This window comes from Polyodon spathula, unplaced genomic scaffold (genome assembly GCF_017654505.1).
Source record: "Polyodon spathula isolate WHYD16114869_AA unplaced genomic scaffold, ASM1765450v1 scaffolds_1299, whole genome shotgun sequence".
In the NCBI taxonomy this organism is placed as follows: domain Eukaryota; kingdom Metazoa; phylum Chordata; class Actinopteri; order Acipenseriformes; family Polyodontidae; genus Polyodon; species Polyodon spathula.
The window spans coordinates 109,384-128,484 of NW_024472782.1; the positions used below are offsets into that span (position 1 = coordinate 109,384).

At 43.8% G+C, this 19,101-nt stretch overlaps 3 protein-coding genes across 9 annotated transcripts; 2 read left to right on the forward strand and 1 right to left on the reverse strand.

Moving 5' to 3' along the window:
- Positions 1–448: 448 nt before the first annotated feature.
- On the reverse strand, positions 449–11,624 carry cry5 (cryptochrome circadian regulator 5). 4 transcript variants are annotated; one of them, XM_041242500.1, is made up of 11 exons: positions 11,538–11,624; positions 4,840–5,056; positions 4,294–4,488; positions 3,891–4,009; positions 3,573–3,727; positions 3,209–3,349; positions 2,706–2,873; positions 2,084–2,224; positions 1,197–1,364; positions 713–933; positions 449–612 (listed from the first exon to the last, which is right to left on the reverse strand). In XM_041242500.1, exons 2-11 carry the CDS (start codon positions 5,052–5,054, stop codon positions 450–452), a joined length of 1,686 nt encoding a protein of 561 aa, XP_041098434.1. In that variant the 5' UTR covers positions 5,055–5,056; positions 11,538–11,624; the 3' UTR covers position 449. The 4 variants fall into 4 exon arrangements, with proteins under 4 accessions (XP_041098434.1, XP_041098432.1, XP_041098433.1 ...); XM_041242498.1 differs by lacking the exon at positions 11,538–11,624 and adding an exon at positions 5,444–5,588; XM_041242499.1 differs by lacking the exon at positions 11,538–11,624 and adding an exon at positions 5,444–5,514 and having other exon boundaries at positions 4,840–5,121.
- Positions 6,069–9,659, forward strand: LOC121309529 (toll-interleukin 1 receptor (TIR) domain containing adaptor protein). 4 transcript variants are annotated; one of them, XM_041242507.1, is made up of 4 exons: positions 6,324–6,445; positions 7,500–7,545; positions 8,083–8,643; positions 9,072–9,659. In XM_041242507.1, exons 2-4 carry the CDS (start codon positions 7,539–7,541, stop codon positions 9,194–9,196), a joined length of 693 nt encoding a protein of 230 aa, XP_041098441.1. In that variant the 5' UTR covers positions 6,324–6,445; positions 7,500–7,538; the 3' UTR covers positions 9,197–9,659. The 4 variants fall into 4 exon arrangements, 3 of the variants coding, with proteins under 3 accessions (XP_041098441.1, XP_041098439.1, XP_041098440.1); XM_041242505.1 differs by having other exon boundaries at positions 6,352–6,505; XM_041242506.1 differs by having other exon boundaries at positions 6,352–6,501.
- dcps (decapping enzyme, scavenger) lies at positions 10,520–17,550 on the forward strand. Its single transcript, XM_041242504.1, has 6 exons — positions 10,520–11,070; positions 11,579–11,744; positions 13,760–13,905; positions 14,232–14,345; positions 16,549–16,659; positions 17,161–17,550. The coding sequence occupies exons 1-6, from the start codon at positions 10,852–10,854 to the stop codon at positions 17,425–17,427; spliced, it is 1,023 nt and encodes a 340-aa protein (XP_041098438.1). The 5' UTR covers positions 10,520–10,851; the 3' UTR covers positions 17,428–17,550.
- The last annotated feature ends 1,551 nt before the right edge of the window (positions 17,551–19,101 follow it).

The following is a 19,101-nucleotide window of genomic DNA, read 5'->3' on the forward strand; positions in this document are numbered from 1 at the left end:
GGATGAAGAAACGTTCAATGCTGACCATCCCTGTGTCTTTCTTTGTGTACATGTAGATCAAGTTTGAGTAACAGACAAATATAAGTTCGCTATTAAACTTCTTAGTATCATTCACTAGTGAAATTTTTAAAAAGTATCTTAAAAGATTTTTGTAGTTGAATGATTTTTACCATGTGTTCGCATACTGAAGTGAAGTACTAACTGGAAGAGTTTCAAAGGTTTTTTTTTTTTTTTTATTTTATTTTTTTTTTTAAATGAAGTGGCATCTTTTCCAGAAACTTCATTGTGCACCAGTTAGGCATTTAAACATCTCAGTTGTAGTTTGTATAGCTGAGACACTTTGTTAATGAAGTCTGTTTTTTTAACATCTTAATAAATGAATGAAGTTGTATTAAACATGGCTCCTGCTGTTTATGTGAGGATACCCTTTTGAACCCCACAACAGACATTCACAGCAGTGCCGTCACGCTGCATGCTGGCGAGAAGGTGCTTCTGTAGCAAAGCAGCGACTCTGGATCATCGCTGCGCTGATCCTGCTTCCCCACTAGGTGGAATTTGTTCTTGGTTTCTTTGTTAGCGTGTCCGCCACAGAGTTCATGTTCCGCTTTGCACCTGAAATTGAATGAGTAAACACATCAAACAAGGTGATCAACGTTTTGAATTCAGGGGGTGATTTTAAAGCAGTTGACTGCCAGGAAGCTCTCTGGCTCACCTCTTTTCACAGCCCCTGTCTCGCTGTTGGGTGCGGCGCGGCGGGCGTACGCAGCCTTCATCCTCTGGACGTTCCTCTTGCTGACGACGTCGTGCTCCACGATTGGCCGGGGGTAGTCCTGCCCCACGATGCAGCCAGCCCTCTCCTGGATGCTGAGTGGCGCCTTCCAGGGCTCGTAGATATACTCTGCTGGGAACTTCCTCAGCAGGGGGATGTACTTCCTGTGGGGCAAAGGGGAAGATCGACACGCAAACTTAACATCTCCTTCCCATGCTTCCCTGTATTTTTTATCCTCGCTGTACATTTTTAGAAAGTCTTTCCCTTACAGGCACCCTACCCTTGTGCATATGGGGAGTCGATCTACGATAATGCAGATTTTCAGCAATGGTCCCAGCCAAGTTCCAAAAGTACAAATGCACCTTTCATTTTGGCGACATGCTAAGCCAGCCAAATTAAATACAAAATGTTCGTTCCATTCCCATACGTTTTGTTTTACGTGCCTGATGTAGTCCCCTTTCTTGTCCGTCTTCTTCCCAAAGGCTACAGGAGAGTAGACCCTGAAGAACTGGTGGAAGAAAGCGCTAGCGGACAACCACTGCCAGTTCCCAGCGTTCAGTGACCAGTCCGAATCCAGGAGCAAGTCCTCAAAAACCTACGAGGAAAAAGCAAGGAGTTTACACGAGACAGTGCAGCCCGCTGGCCACGTCGCTGTGAGAGATTCCTCTTTTCCACTGTACAACCGAGCAGCACAGAGCAGAGTCTGAGCCAACGTCACGCGCTTCTCGTTCTTCATCTGTTACAGAATACAACTGATGGGCTGATTCTGCTTCGTGGCTCGGACGTGCCAGTGGAAAAGGAGTAACAGCGTCACGCATAGTCGTCCTTCAAAGCCTCGTCTGCTCAGATTGTAAAAGAACTGAGGTGCTTGTCAAGCAACAGTTCCGCTGCCCAAGAGCTTGTGTGAAGCCATGCGTATATAAAACAGATCAGCTGTCTGTGATTCAAGTTGAAAAAGAAGCATGGATCTTTATAGGAATTCTAGCAGCTCCACACCTGAAGGTAAACTTGGACTTGGCCCATCTACCCCTTAAGCTACACAAGGAATTGATAGCTTTTTCTTAAAATGCATTTGAGAGCGACTCAAGTATCACAAGGAGGAAACTGACCATTTGGACGACCAGATCCAACCTGTCGGGTCATTTTAAACTCTGTTTCATGCACCTCATTGCAAAAATAAGCAAGCTAGCATTGTTATGTCCCTTATAGATTAAAGGGTTAATTTGCAATCCAGCTTGCATAAATTCTGTACACTCCTAATGCTAACCGCACTAATCACACACACACACACACCGCAGTAGACGGGGTCCTCACCTTCATGCCCTCCTCCCAGCTGATCCAGAGGTCCCCTCGTGTCAGGAAGCAGGCCACGGCGTGCCGCGCTAGGTGGTGGATCCAGCCCTCCGAGCGCAGCTGTGTCATGATGGCATCAATGAAGGGGTAGCCAGTGCGGCCCTGTAAGCATCGCACAGCAGAAAGGCTGGTCAATAATGACTGGTACAGTCTATGCAGGAATATCTTCCTATTAGTTTTCGTTCTGTTTTGTCTTATTTTATGATAATTGCACTCCAATTAGGGTTTAGACTTTGGTATTGTTACATTTACAGCAGTAATGTGTCTAAGTATATGCTGAGGAAATATGCTGTGCTGGTACACGTGTTTACTGCATAATATAAAAAATATGCATGAAACTCGATTACAAACCTACGGTGCGAGAGCTCCTTCACTCTGGAACTCAATTCCAAATCCAGAATGCTGACAGCCTGTCAGTGTTTTTAAGTCTAACCTCAAAACATTGACCTTTCACTAGGGAGCTCTTTTTTTGCTTGCTGTTGATGTGTGCAAAGTGCCCCGAGATGCAGGCACATCTATAAATGAAAGTGGTAGGGTGTGGTAATTGGTATGCAGTCTCCCTATGGTGCACAGGCTTCCTCACCTCCCTCCAGGCAGCTAGGTGCTCCTCGTTGGTGTCCCAGTCCACCTGCACACACACAGGGTTCCCCTCCATGCAATGGAAGTTTGGAATGCCTGCCCCGGCCGTATAGAAGAACTCCCTCCAGAGCAGCTGCCCATGCAGGGAGACTGGGGGCTCAGAATGCTTCTTCTGCAGACAGAACTTCATTGAGTTACTGATTTCAGTCAGACCAACACAAACCTTTCATATCCCGTTCAAGAAAATGCAAACGCGACTTACAGAATCATATCACACAGGCAACTAAGTTCAAAGCCAAAAATCAGAGGACGGCAATAACACAGTAATATGGCATTGGTATTTTATACGTGTACAACCCTGCAAATATGAGAGATGCACCTTAAAAAAGATATATAAAAAAGATATATATATATATAAAAGCATGCATCTAGCAAGTAAAAGTCAAAAGATGGGCACAGTAAGTCTTGGTGCACACTACTGCACCAATGGAGAGATACCAGCCTCACCCCTCGGTAGACATCGGTCAGCCTCCACCAGAAGGTGCGTGCAGAAAGGCAGCCGAACTTCACGTAGGGGCTGAGCACCGTGGTGCTGGGGGTCAATGTGTTGGGCTCTGTCTCTGGCTTCTTGAAGTTACACACCCATGCCTGGAGAAGCGCAAGAACAGAAAGAAAGAATGACTAATGAACCACTCTGGATTTAAGCAGAAAAGTTTTGAGGAGGGGCCTTAATTTTTCAAGACAGATGAGCGAAACTTTCGGAGTACTCATAACACATCTGGTTTTGCTCACATCTGTAATGATAAAGGAAAGCGGTCTGGTTTTAGCACAGCTACTGATTCAGGAATAAGAAAGGACGGGCTGTGCTCACCACTCTCTGCATGTGCTGGTCCAATCTACGCAGGGCCTCCCCTTCCCCCCCAGGGTATAGGTGCGGACCAGCCTTGAGGGGGTTCTGACCCAGCTCCTCCAGAGTGGGGACCCCAAATTCCTGCTCGTGAGAGTCCGAGCAGGGAGTACGAACATCTGAAAAGAAAGTAGCTCCTATCAATTAACTCAAGTGTCAGTAGGAAGAGTTCTATAAAGATTCTCAGTTGTGTCTTGCCAGTTTTGGGAAAATCCGTAACTGAAGATGCTTGCAGACTGCAGTCAATGAGCACCATCAATAGCAGGCAGTAATCCCACTCGCCTTTCATGTCATCCAGCGTTGGCACAGGAACGGGTTTCTTGGGCAGCCCAAGGAAGGACAGGATGGTCTGTAACCGTTTGTACGTCAGAGGGGGCTTCCCATTGTTCTCTACGATTACCCTGGTGGGGAGAGTAGAAAGAGGTCACCTTGGGATCACCTTTCTTAGTACAGAAAACCCAGCTAGTTATAGGATGCTTACTTGTTAACTACCCATACTTACCTAACGAATACCTTGCGCTGGAGTAAAAATATCCTCCATTTTTATAACTTTGATGCATGCGATTGAATTACATTAACGACCCAAAAAGAAGTGGGACTGTTTCATTAGTTTGTTAGTCCTGCCACCCTGTCGATTTATCCGGTATGAACTATTGGTTAAAGCCGAGCTTGGCTGCATCCCTACCTCTCTGTGTCGTAGAGCGTGTTGGACACTTTCTGGATGACCTCCACACCGTGTTCCTCCGCAAGCTTGACCACCTCTGCGTCTCGCTGCCGGGAGTACGGTTCTGTGTCCATCTCGAAGGTCAGCCGGGTTACTTTCCATTGCTGGAAGAGCCTGGGGAAAGTTTCAGTGGGCTTCCCACGCACCACAAACAATCTGTCAAACGACAACCAGCATGAAGTACACTGGCACAACTGCAAACAGAAAGTCAGAGCTATACAAGACTGAACACGCTATGCATCGTTCAATTTTTACGAGTAATCTATTAATATGCTACATTCCACGCTTACTAATTATTCCAGGAGATTCTGCTCCTGAAGACTCTTTGAGGTCGATTGCAGGGAAGTGAGCGGAACAGTGCAACAGTAATATGCTTCCCCGCCTCACTTCCCCTGGCCTGAGAAGAATTTTCACAATACGTTTTCATTTGTAACACTTGGGAACCGTATAAAACACACACCCAGTGTGATAGGAGAAGTGAGAGAATACAACGTAGGGATTACAGACCTGGAGTTGACCTTCCTCAGGCTGCCATCCAGATCCTTCAGCGCATCGAGCAGGAACCTCCAGCGGTTGATGCCGACTCGCGTGTTTCTGGGGAACCAGGGGTCCAGAATGAAGACGGGCCGAATCTCCGCGCAGTCCCGCAGGGCAGCCAGGAGAGCAGGGTTGTCATGGAGACGGAGCCCCTTGCGGAACCAGTGAATGGAGCTGTGCTTCATGCCTGCAAGACATCTTTACTTTACTGACAGAGCGAAGCCTCGGTCTTTGGTCTGTCCTCCCAGCTGTCTGCAGAATGTAATGATTCAGGTCGAGTGAGAGCAGCAGTAGACACTACCCATGGCACACTCGTACTATATATAGTACATATATACATGTAAAATATATGTATTGATTAAAAAGATGTGCTCCTTTTAAAATAAACCCGTATACATCGATATTAAACTGCATACAGTTGCAAAACGTTGTTTAACCCGGGTACAGTGTACTGTGTTTCTAGGTGCCTATTCTTTGCTTATTAGGGCATTGCATCTGGTTCCGGGTTAAATCTTGCACACACCTCATATCCAGTGGGTTTTATAAAAGTCTTGCAGTAGTTTGATTAACCTACCTCTGATGAACGGTGTGCCTGTGTTTTCTGAAACCTTTTCAGATTCCATTTTGTCTTACTGTTTGTGTAACTTGTCTCGCCGAATGTTACAAAACACAGTTCAGTGACGTAACGAAAGATGACACTTTTAAGACACGCCCGCGTTACAATTGACAAATTAGAGCTGAAACTAAACTCGCTGGTGGAGACAGAGGAAAACAAAACAACTTTATTAAACTCGATACAGTTAAAGCGGCAAGGAATGAGAGCAACCCCTTGAGCCTCGAAAAATAAAATATAAGGCAATAATACCTCACTGATTTAATAAAGCAGGTAATACAGCCTGGCTTGGGTTAAACTGCTGTGCAATTGGAGTCTTATTTTTCAGCACTGTCCCACAGCTCAAACATGCATGGTTTTATACTTAATACTGGTGCAGTTAAATTCTTCTGCCGTTTGACGTGGTTTCTTCAGAAATCAGCCCTGGTTGATAGTCCAGTTTGTGTATATTTCCTAAAAGCATCTCCCCAATGAGTCGGTATACTGTATCGCTGCATAGAGCTAAGCTTACGTTTGCAACCAATGAGGTACAGACAAACGAGGCAATAATCAAATAGGATAATATTACAACTATAGTATTGACAACCGGTTCATATTGTGCGCCTGTTGCAGTAGTATTGAATTCTGATGTGTCTAACCGGTGCTCAGTTTATGGTACCGACATCATGTCCTGAGAAATCCCGAGGCACCTTCCTCAAAACAAGGACAATCCAGGGAAACCAGGGACAGGTGGCAACCCTAATTGAGTTGCACTTTTACAGTAAAGACTGAGTCATTTCCCCTGTGTTTTACATAATCTAAATGTGGTGTGTATATATTTTGAATACTTCCTCCTTCTTGAGCCCCGCCAAAGAAGCACAAGGGTACTGGGAGAAGCTAGTTGGTTTTAAATTTCATCTTCGCGTCGCTTCTGTAATGCTGCGGGAGAGACGGCTCGGTCCTGAGCGAACTGTTTTGCGGCAGGTGCAGTAGGGACTGTGTTTCGTGTCTCAAGTCCTCTTAGAAAGATATTTAAATCGGCGAGTATGTTTTCTTTTTGGTTTTGGGTGACGAGCGCCGGTTTCACGATTTGACTCGAGCGATATTTAAATCGCTTCGAAATGTTAAAGAAAGTATCGAGCGAAAAATAACCAGAACTTAAAATAAAAAGGGGAAAAAAAGTGGCGTGGTTTATTAAACTCGTTTATATAGTGATTTATGTTTTGCAGTTGTTTTAAACAGGTTGAACATGCATTCACAAAATGCACGGTACAGACTTGTTTTTGCATGGCGTCACTTTTGCAGTTGCTGCAAAACTATTCTGTGCTTAATGTAAAGTTTATTAAATACTGTATAACGTTTCACTTCGTTGTGAGACGTAGTTTCACTGTCTTTTATCTTCCCATATTTTTTTTTTTTTTTTAATTAAGTAAACGTAGTTTCCTTTCTGGCCTTGCATCGTATCGAAAGATGAAAGTGTATAGTTGTTTGAAGGGTGGGCGTTAATCATCCACCTTCAAATATAACTGATGCCTTATGTGGTGTCATGACCGCTGTGTCTATCCGTGTAACAGTGCAGTACGAATACTTTCCAAAAACGCCACAAACTGAGAGATTTTAAAACGGAACTGCTTTTTTTAAATCTATGAAAATAGGTTGTTTTTCCCTCTATACTTAGTCAGTGTGTGGTGATTTTGTATTTATTTTGTTCATACTGAAACTCCACGGTCCTTATCAGGTTAAGAGATTGTCAACCACAGAAGTCTGAGGTCACCAACACAACACAGACTTCCCTGTGGTTTGTTAGGGTTAATGACTGCAGTGTCTCTTACTGTAACTGGACTGCTTATGAGGAGACCCAGGGTTCTTACTTACATATTGCAGGGTGGCAGCAATCTATTGAAATGTTGATTTTTAAAAATGTGATTAGACATGTTTTTCTTTGTTAGAGTGCAGTTCTGGAGTGTTTGTAGCTGCTATTTCTCCCAGTTCCCATTGCTTAGGGATACTTTCTTTTTCATGTATTCATTCATTTCAGGGATGAATCAATGAGGTGAAGCACTGTGTCTCCAGTAGTATGGCTGGTAAGTGACACTTCTTAGGATGACAGGATATATGGCTGCTGCCATGCACAGAACAAGCAGCTGTCTGGAGATGTGGAGTGGAAACTGTTCGTTTTTCCATTTTGGGGATGTAGGCAATAATATAGGCTTTTCATTTTTCTAAAATTCAGGCTTTCTGGACAACCCTTGTCCTGGAGAGCCACAATCCTGCAGGCTTTCTGGGTATCTTTAAATCACCAATGGCTGAAGACCTGGACAAGGAAAGACCAGATAAGAAAATAATCAGTAATTGAGAACCCTGATGGAATGAAAACCAGAAGTCCCTGCATCTCTCCAGGACCTGGGCTGGCCACCGCTGAGCTGCTTGTTATATAAACAGTATAATATATTTGTCTTGTGATTGTTTAGACTAGCTTTGCTGATTTCTGAAAAACAATTTGGTTGTGTCTTTAGATGTTGTTTTGTGACCCAGGTTAAAGACAGGGAGCATTTAAATAGTTAGAAGCAAAAATGCAATTAGCTGAACCCCAACCTGTACCCGCTTTCTCTCTCTTGCAGGCTGGGTCCGGCGTCTTCTAGAAAGACGCAAGAGAGACTCTTCTCTGGTTTCCAAGACAACCAATCCAAGCTCTTCCCAGGGGACTGCCTCCTCCCACTCCACCTCCTCTTCCTCCTGCCGCTCCCGGCGCCCGGACCTCAGCAGCGGTGCCCGCTGGAGCCGGCTGTACGACCTGTGTGTGTGCCACAGCGAGGAGGACATCTCCGAGGCCCAGCTCCTCGTCTCTTACCTGGAGAGCCAGCCCGAGGGCTTGCGTTGCTTTCTGCTGCTCCGCGACTCAACCCCGGGGGGCGCCGTTCCCTCAGAGCTGTGCCAGGCCGTGCGGAGCAGCCACTGCTGGGCCTTGCTTATCACCCGCAGCTTCCTGCTGGACCCCTGGTGTAAGTACCAGATGCACCAGGCTCTGGCTGAGGCGCCCATGGCGAACGGGAGGACCATCCCCGTGCTTCACCGTCTGCAGCGCAGTGAGTACCCTGAGGAGCTGCGCTTCTACTACTACATCGACATCACCGCAGACCAGCAGCGCGGCTTCCAGCAGGTCCACAGGACTGTGCTGCACTGTGAGTACTGAGAGAGAGCTGCTTTAATCAGCTAGCGCAGTGGAGGCCAGCCCCGGTCCCGGAGAGACCATTAGACCCTGCGTCTCTCCATGACCAGGGCTGGCCACACCTGCGCTATCTGGTTTAGCCTAATCCAAAACATTGCTGGCTCAGCAATCCTAGTCCTTACGCCTAGACCAGAGGTGTCCAAAGTTGGTGTTTCCACTCTTTGTTCTAACCCTGTTCTAACTGAACCAATGAAACCCCTGAAGTAGATCATTGTCTTATTTTATGTGCTAAACCTGAGTGGAATGGCCCTGCAGGACCGGGATTGGATCCCCTTGCCCTAGAAAGGAGCACATTGTATGACGAGTGTGAGGTTCTCTCACTGGGACTGGGGGACAGTATATTTGTATCTCCTAACAGGTTTATTCTCTTGTTGATTGCAGACCTAGAGGAACTGTGCCAAGTGGACAGCAGCAAGCTCAGTAGTCCGAGCAGCGTGGACACTGAGACGAGGGGTCAGCCAGGAGGGACACAGGAGGACACACTGTCCAACACTGACTCGGGATAGGCCATCTGTGATGTCACAGAGTCAGAATCCCTCTCGAACCCGAGATCCTCCGCGGACGAGTCTGACCTTAGCGTCAGGACGGACAGTTGTGGGCTCAGCAAGGGGATTCAGTGATGAACGCAGAGCTGGAAGACATGCTGGAGAAGGCTGCCTGGATTGAGCTTTTATTGAAGCTCGTCTGGAGAAAAATGCTGCAGCTTTCCCCCGGGGTTTTGATGTTTGAAGTAAGGTTGGGAAATTGTTGCAAGAATTTAAACTTAAAAATGAAAATTCTAATTGCATTTGGGATTGTAATGGGACTGCAGTCCGGCCACCTAGTGGGGAGATATTGCAATAACACTAGTGCTATTTTGTTAGAGGTTTAACTCCAAAGCGTTAATCATGTGTATTTCTGAATGAAAAAAAAAAAGACTTAAAAGTTGCAAAAATAAAAATAAAAACAAGTTGTTAAATCAGGGTTGGGGTCAATTCCTGTTTTTTGAATTCCAATGAAATGTCCAGTTCCTTTTTAAAATCAATTCCCCATTCCCATTCCCGTTTCATCAATTCCAACACATCATTGATCACAATCGCAAAGAACAGTATTCTGTTAAAATAAGCTTCTCGCCGTGGCAAGTTGAATTGAAGTCGCTGTTAGTCAATAAAACGGGCTTCAAATGAAAGCAGCCGAACAATCGCAACAGTTACTGTCTCTCAGAAAATATACATTTCAATTCGTTCGAAAGAATAATAATTTGAATTGGGAATTTAATTTAAAAAAAATGAATTTATAAACAGGAACTGACCCCGACTTTGTAGCGCATGTAATGCCCTGTTTTAAAAATGAGGTTGTTTTTCATTTCATGGCTTGGACGGGTGTTTTGGCAGCCTGGTTTACACACTGTAAGCTTGGGAATTGCTCCTAACGTCAGCGCTGCTAATGCAAAGCCTGCGAGGTATGTTCTCTCCCTGTTCTGCAGAAACCAGGAATACAAAAGTAATTTCAATTTTTAAACCTAGCAGACAGAAATCTCGGTGCTACCAGTGGAGGAGGACTGCAGTATCTCAAGATTACCCTTCTAAAAGTTTACAGTAGTAAAAGCATAGCAAAGTGTAATAAAGCACAGTGAAAAAACAAACAAAACATGGTAAATCAGAGGTAGGAACTGTAAAGACTAGAGAGGTATGGTAACGCATATTAATAAACGTGGTAAACTGTGGTAAATGGATAGTGAAAACACAGCAAAACGCGTAGGCAATAACTCTATTTAAATAGTTTTGTGTTTGAATTTAAATCCTTTTTTTGTTTGTTTGTTTGTTTTAAATCGGCTTTGTTTGCGTGTTGTCAATAAGTTTGTGTTTACAGTTCTCATTTGTTTATATCGAATTTAAAAAAAAAAAGTGCTAAAGCTGAATTTAAACTGATTGTAACAAACAAGAAAAACAATCCAGAAAATATACATACATACATTATTTCAGTTAAACTGTTAAACAAACGTTTTAACGTTCATGAACATGCACTGACAATGCACTTTTAAGAGAAGGGCTGCAGCGGCGTGGGTGTATTTCCGCCAGGCGGCGCTGTGACTCTGCTGGAAGCTCTGGAATCTCCGAGGCCCCTGACGTCATCGCGGGGAAAGCTGATTGGCTCCAGCGGGGAGATTTAAACGCAAAAGATGGCGGCTGCTAAGAAGCGCAGTTTGGACGGTGATGATGGACCCGAGTCAGGACACGAATCGGGACCGGAGACCAAGCCAGCGACTGGGGATGGGAAAGACACAAAGAAGACCAGAGCTGGACCCGGGTCCGAAGCCGGGTCCGTGCTGGCCGGGTTCCGCACGGAGAAGGTCATGCGGGAATCTTCCCGGGAGAAAAACATTTTCATCCACGGCAAGGTAACAATAATAGTTATCAAGATATGCTAATAAATGCTAAATAATAACAAAACACAAGGGGCTGCTTTTTAATGAACTGTTCGCCTTCTTAACAAAAACGTCTAAAGCAATGTTCGATTGTGGACCCAGATGCTCGGTGTTTCCACTCGGATTGAAAGCAGAGCATCTGCAATGCATTATCTGCACACATTCAATTACTCGATGGGACTTTCAGTAGACATAATGAATAAGAACTGGGATGTGTTTTTTTTTTTTTTTTCTATAGTAAAACACAACGTACTGTAGTTTCATTTCATGCTTCGTTAAAATTAGGTTTTTGAGAAATAACACGTCGGTCATGGAGCTGCATGGCTAACCAAAGCCGTCATACACGGCGTGATGAACTGTGTTTTAAACGGTGTCTAGTTTGAGCATTGAGCGTGCACGGTTAAGTATTCAACAACAACCTCGGCATTAATGAAGCTGACCTGTACCCCCTCTTTATCCCCTCTCCGCCGCCTCTGCGCAGATGGGAAGCGGACCCAACGAGGGGCAGGACGCGGTTCTCATTCTAGAGAAGACCCCGTTCAGAGAAGACAGCCTGGCGGAACTCTTCCAGTCCTCTGCGCTAAATCTGCAGATGCGCAACGATATCTATAGCACGTACCACATGCACCCTCCCCCGCATCTAAACGGTGAGAGACGAGTGAATCCTTGTTGAAATTGTACTTATCAGGGATAGTTTGTTTGGTGACAGAAAGTCATCTTGTTCTTTAGTTGCCATGGAGCTAGTTAAATACACAATGCTAAATACACATGGCCTCATTGTGTGTCATTCAATGCCACTTCAGAAGATGATAGGGTAATCTTTAAAAGTTATTAACTAGACGCAGTTATTCATTTAATTAGTACAATGGAGCTCTAGATTCATGCTCTGGATGTATGCAGTCCTAATACCTTGGATTTTGTCAGTTATTAAAAACATGTTTCTGTCTTTTATATTGTGACAGTTAAAGCCAACAGCAAAAGGTTTGCCATGGTTACCAAAGTGTCTTCAACATCTGACGTTAAGCGTTGATTCTTGTCAAGGTATCACGCTCCATTGTGTTTGGTATAATACTGTTTAGTAAAAGTGGTTCAAATATACAGTTTGCACTTTCAGAAAAGTTGAGGGATTTGGCCTCTCTTTGTGCTGCTTTGAAGAGCACTAAAGGGAAATTTGCTTTACCCCCTTCCCCAATACATCAGAGCATTCCTGTAAATTGGCTGTTGCATCCGGGCACGTCTATCCTATATTGAAATCAGTAGCAGCTGCCATCTGCCTCTGCTGTAACATTTACAGCCCTAATCATTGTCTTCCAACTGTAAAACAAGCAGGTGTTCATGCTTTAAAACATGTTGCGATTTCTAAAGAACCGGATAACTAAAGTAATTGACTTGGAAAGACTTCAAAGAGAGAGCATTGGGCTCATCTCCTCAATGAGTTATAACTAGATTCGCCAAAAGTGCGAATAGGTTCTAATCAAATGAAATTGCTGTCGAGGTGTTGATCATTGCGAACTTGCCTGCGCTTGTTCTGCAGTAACAGCATTGAGATGAGGTGGCGTTATCCCTCTGTGGGTTGCAGTTATGTCAAGTTTGAGTTGTGCCAGGTTAGGCTCTAATCTCCTTTCTTGTATGTGTAACTAAACCTTTAAGCTTCAGTCGAAAGGAAACCTGGAAGGTGTCAGCTGGTCCGGGCACTAAGGTACTTTCCACGGTTTTGAAAGGACCTTTTCTGAAATGATCTCAGCAGTGAATTAAAAAGCTTGGCTTGTGTTTGAAACCAAGCTCTCTCTGAAGATACCCAATCTCTACACAGCGCAGCCTTCGCCTCGTCCTGGGTCTGGTAGCACTTTAACACAACAGAAATGTGAGGCTGATCCCCAAAGCTCCCGCTGCTGTTGCTCTGGGAGGCTTTTGTTGCTAGTTACATTTTGTGGGGGAGAGGGAGGTGGGGAGGGTGTTGCGCTGGTGCTGGATTAAGAGAGTCGTAGGCTGGCTTCAGTGCACACTTTGTTTCAACACAAAGGTAGGGGGTGTCTCTGAGTGGCATCGTACAGGTTCCATTGTTTGGCCGGTTAGGTCTTGAGAGATCAAATGGGACATGAAAAGGTTTCACTGAGGTGATTTATATTCAGGTAAGCGGGCAGGGTGACGGTGAGTTAAACTCTGCGTAATCTTCAAGGTGCAACCTGCAAAGACTTCTTTTCACACCCTGTGATTGAACCCACAACCACTGTTTCTGACAGCTAGCTGGGAATTGACACATTTAATATGCAGAAGTAAAGCTACAGATGTATGTGGTAAAGTCAATTTTAAAGTTGTTCAGTTTTTACATAAATATCATCCAAACTGATTTCAGGCATATTTATTGTTGCTGCTCCTTTCTGTGTTTTGACCCAAATCCAAAACTATAGGGCATCATCTTAATAAACAGGATTCAGCAAATGGAACAAAATTAAAACAAAAAGAAAAGATGCTTTGATCAAGTGCTACATGGGACATCTTTTATTTAGGTATTAAAAAAACAACCAGCTGTAGTAAATGCATAGTATAGCCATGCAGGAGACTCTGGTAAACTTTAAGGGATTTATAGTTAAGAATACTTTGCCCAAGCACATGTGTTTGAACGTCCCCGTCCTGCTTCCTGGTTCTTCTCAAACGGCAGACATCAAGGCAACGGTGGTGTGTCCGGCTACAGAGAAGCACATCAAGAAGTACCAGTGTCAGGAACTGTTCCTTATCCAGGAGAGTGGAGAGGACTATCGGAGCATCACCCTGCCCTACATCCAGGAGCAGAGCTTCAGTGTACAGGTACAGCAGCTACACTGTGTGGCCAAATGTTTTGCATCACAATTTTGGGATTGAGACAATTTAAAAAAAAAAAAAAAAAAAAAAAAAAAAAAATGTAGTGCAGTATGTTAACGTAACATTATTCAGCAGGTTTCATTTGACTGTGTAGCAAGATGAGTTAATTCTGTAGGGTGATGCAAAACTTGTGGGCATAGCTGTTCACAAGCATGCCCTCTATGGGAAGCAGGTTTCAGGCCACTGTTCCTGAGAAACTAGCTTTATGTTCTCTCAGCGTAATGGTTCTTTTAACATCCGTTTGTTGCACTGCTTTATTTTCCTTTGCGCAGTGGGTGTACAATATATTGGAAAAGAAGGCAGAAGCCGATCGGATAGTCTTTGAAGACCCGGATCCACAGAACGGCTTTGTCCTCCTCCCAGATTTTAAATGGGATCAGAAGCAGGTAAGGGGAAGTAAGACTTGGGTGTTGCCTTGCCTCCGACTCACCTGTACCCCGGAAATAACTTCTTGTAAACCAGTCGTCATGCAGGTTGTTATTTTTGTATAAAATACCACAAGCTCATTTTAGCAGGGTGATGTTATACATGTGGGTCATTGCTGAATAGTCATGAGGCAGACAGAGCATTGATGTTGACCGCAGGCTCTGACACTAGGGTACCAGCAGTGGTAGCCCTAGTGTATAGTTTTGCCTGTTATTATTTGCTTTCTTTTATTATATTCCTCCTTAAGTATTATGTTTTTCCTCCTCTGCTCAGTTTGGGTTTCTATCTTTTTTTTTTTCTATCAGACATACTGCAGTTTTCCTTAACTGCCAAATGTTGCCATGGAGACAAGATTTACAGAGTACAGTAAGCTACTTGCCTATTGGTTGAAATCTTACACAGTCCATGCATACTTAAGTGTTTTCCCTTAGCTAAGGAGAGTGGTTAAGATGTTTTGTGCCACACCCTTGAGTTTTTCCCTTAGCTAAGTGAAAAATACACTTAAGTATTTAATAACAAGAAGTTTTACGCAACTGGGCACTGGAAAATAAGGCACAAGAGTTTTCCATTGTGTTCAACCAAAGAATACTCTCCCACTCCAGTAAGAAGGTTTGATATTCATCTTCAAAACAGAAGCTGGTCCTGTTTAAAGTAAAATGAATGGTTTCCAAGCTTCTGTAACTCGAGTCCTGAATGCACAGTAGAGTAAGGGTGGATATGATTTGCTAGTTAGTTGCTATGTAACAAAAGAGATCGGCTTGTAATGAAAAATCAACAAACAAACGAACAAAAAAAAAAACAACAACTCTGAGACTTATTATAAAAAATAATACTCATATAAAAAAAAAAAAAAAAATAAATTAATAAATAACTTATTCATTGTATAATGAAATATACGGGAAGTTGAAGAGCTGCATTTTGACCACAAAAGATCCGTGTGTGGCTAAGGAGACGCCGGTTGGCCACCCCTGCCCTAAACTGACTGAACTAATGTTGCTTCCGAAGTCCCAGCCTCCCAGCGACTCGGTGCTGTTCCAATGGTCCTGCCTGGGCAAACACCTTCACAGGCACCGTGCTGCAGCCAAGGGGTTCCTGGTAGTAGTTTCTGTAAAGCGGACGCTCCCTTCCTTGATGTCAACAAACTCGCTTCCGCTCAGCGCCTGTCTGTCGCGATGGCCTAGCCTCAAACTGTGGCGCAGATGTGTTTTTTTTTTTTTTTTTTTTTTTTTTGTTTTAAAACACCTGCGCGTCTTCCCTGGGCCCTCCCTCCAGACAAACCGGACCTTGTGATCCGGTCAGTGCTGGCGAACCTACTGCCTAGTCAGTTGCCAAGCAACGCGTCTCGGCTGCACACACAAAGCAGCGATAGGGCTCCCTGTCACTCTCCTCAAGGTTCTACTAAACTCCTGCTGCAACGGTCTCATTTCTGTTTGCAATTCCAACATCTCCCTCCTACCTATATACCTTTTAACTTAAATGAGGTTCTGCACTACCATTTAAAAACAAACCCGATTTTAAACTATTTTGCAAAAATAAATCAAATGCATACAGCAAACACCTAACGCACTGATCTGAGTAGCATGGCCTCAGTGGAGCCTCTGACAACCACAGCCTTCTGTTTTTTTAGAAGGGTGTGTTGGTGTCGCTTCCTGTCTGCACACGGGGTGTTGTTATCTTCATGACATGCCCTTCGTCTTGGTTCTGTTCACTGCTTGCCATTTCTGCTTGTCATTGCATCCTCATGACTGAAATGGATGTGTAAGGTGATTCAAATCAATACCAAGACTAGATAAGAATACACAGTAATATTCCTTCCTGTGCCAAGTTTGCAGAAGCGAAACAGCCCCGCGGACTGATTTTTAACATGCAAGCGCAAGCTCTGATTCCAGTCGGCCAGTAATTATCTTTTGGTTTTGGTAGATCATTCAACAAATAAGTTCTCCAGTCAACACAGCAGACTAGTTGACAATGTCCCAAATACAATTCTATTACTAGTGGTTTGGTTTTGTCTTTTGGTCTTGCCATTGTCTCTCTTGCTTTTTTATTTTTTTTTATTTTTTATTTTTTTATATTGTATGTTTTAATTAGTAATTTATTTTGGGAAGGTCAGCATGTGCGGCTTTTCTTTTAGTAGCCAGATGTTTGCTCTGCTTCTTGTACCAGCTCGATGACTTGTACCTGATTGCCATCTGTCATCGGCGTGGGATCAAGAGCCTGAGAGAGCTGACCTCGGATCACCTGCCTTTACTGCAGAACATCCAGCAGGACGGACAGGTGAGTCTGCAGCAAGTTACCATGTCCTGCATGTCGATGCAAACCACCTGCAACCTTCCCAGACACTCCCCAAGTCTAACATCTCTTGTAGATTGTGTTTGCTTTCCCTGAATTTTGCTCTGCTGGTTAACTACCAATGTATTCATTTTTGTTTTTCACCTTGCTATACCTGTAAAATGAATTTACAACCCCTGCTGAGTCCTGGTTCACTGCTGTGAGCAAGACGCTTGCCTTTTGTTCCCAGAAGTCTGCTGGATAATTACAGTGCAGTTTGGTGGAGAGTTCTACTCCTAAATCTGTGTTTAATACAACTGGTACCCCAAACTGAGCCAGAGGAGTCCACTTTATATCACAGCTTTGTGTTTCAGCACTGCTCGTCAGCAGCGTATCAAGGCTTTGTGTTTCAGGTTACCCTAACACTGCAGTGTATCACACAGCCTGTCTGTGATGCACAGTGTTTGTGTTTCAGGTTGTCCTAACGCTGCAGTGTTAATGTTTCAGGCAGCCATCATGAAGCGCTACGGCGTTCCTTCCCATCGCCTGAGAGTCTACCTGCATTACCAGCCTTCCTACTACCACCTGCATGTGCATTTCACTGCGCTGGGCTACGAGACTCCGGGCTGCGGAGTGGAGCGTGCCCACCTACTCTCGGACGTCATCCAGAACTTGCAGAGCGACACTCAGTACTACCACTCCCGAACCCTCACCTACCCCCTCCGAGCAGACGATGCCCTGCTGCACAAGCTCAGGGAGGCCGGGCGCTTTTAGGACTTATTTTATACAAGGCAGTATAATGGTATACAGAAATACATGATCACACGGTTCTCTTTGTATGAATAATGTACTGTATGTGGATTTTTGTTTTTCTAGCAAAATAAAATTTAAAAAAGCCTTGTTTTTCTCCCTTTTTATTTACAGAATTGGAGGGCAAGGTTTTTTTTTTTATCATTGATTAGCTTTCTTTAATAAACACACAAATGGTTACAGCAGGTCACCAGAAACATAAAACAAAAAAACATCCCCAAAACTTACATAAAGTGGATGCAATATAGTGTTCACCTTCACATTACACAAGAGGACACCTAGCTAATGTTTCACAGACCCTGGTTAGCAGAACTAATCTTGGGCAACCTATTGTTGCTTTAGGTAAAGTAGCGCAGTGATAATTGGGGTCTATAAAACCATCCTAAGAGTGCCACCTTGCATGCAAGGGACATTTCTTCCTAATCAATAACTGTACAGTAGTCTTTTATGTTTACTGCCTGACTTCATGCTCACTGGGACAGTTCAGGCTTTTCAACTTCCATTGCAGTGCATTCTGGTATGTTTTACTGGCCACGGGAATCTTTCACGGTAGGACTACAGTAACCAGAATGCTTTGGGGTTTGAGCTGACAAGCCTGGTTTAGTGTGCATGGACTCATATGATAACCCCATGTAAATTACAACCTAAGGTGCTCTTGCATTATTTTTTTTAAATAATAAATATAAGGTCAGCTGTGTTTTTGCTCATACACTTTCAAATGATATTCAGTTGTTTTGAAATAAACGAAGCAGTAGCTCAGGGTTGTGGTCTAGTGAATCCCTGCCAACCCATCTGTAACGCCCAGTTAATGAATGATTGAACTTTAAAAGCAAAGGAATGCTGAAACTTTGCCATGCTTCTAATGCACGGGACACTTTGACATGAAGCCATTCAGACTGTGTAATGAAAATAAGCAGAACAGTGTTTCAGGGTTATAAGTCCAGCCCGTGCCAACCCATCTGCAATGCTCACCTGATGTATTTGTGTCAAAGAGACCCCTGTTCTTGCTTCTGAGCAATGGGCTACTTGGCTACCTTGTCAGCCTGGTACACAGATTACTGGAACATGGTGCTCAAATGTATGTTTAAGGAGATGCCCTCCTGTGTATTAGGATTTTAAATCTTGAATGCAACTGTGGGCTTTAATCAAAACAGATGTACTTATGGGACCATATGCAATTATTAACTGGTTCCTTAGCCTTGCCACCATACGGTAGATGGCTGCTGGACATTCAGCTATAATGCTGCTGAAAACAGTAAAGGTAGTGTTTACCAGTGTCTCATCGTAACAGCACCCTTATTATGATCGGGCCCTCAGTCTAGCGCCCCTACTGTCCCAATACAGTCATTACCAGATAGTACACTTCAAGAAAAAAGTTAAAATGGTTCTTTATAGAATCGTTTTAGATTTCAATGTGGACGCTGCTCTAGAAAATCTCCTTATTTTCATTTTTTTTTTTTTTTTTTTTTTTTTAAAAAGATAAGTTTTTGAGGTAAATGTTAGGGGAATTATTCAAATCTCTGCACAGTTAATATGTTTATATGGTTAGATAACGTTTTGCAATTATTACCCGGTAAGATAACGTTTTACGTTTTAGATGGGTTGATACAGAGATACGCTTTGTTAGTACTAATGTTG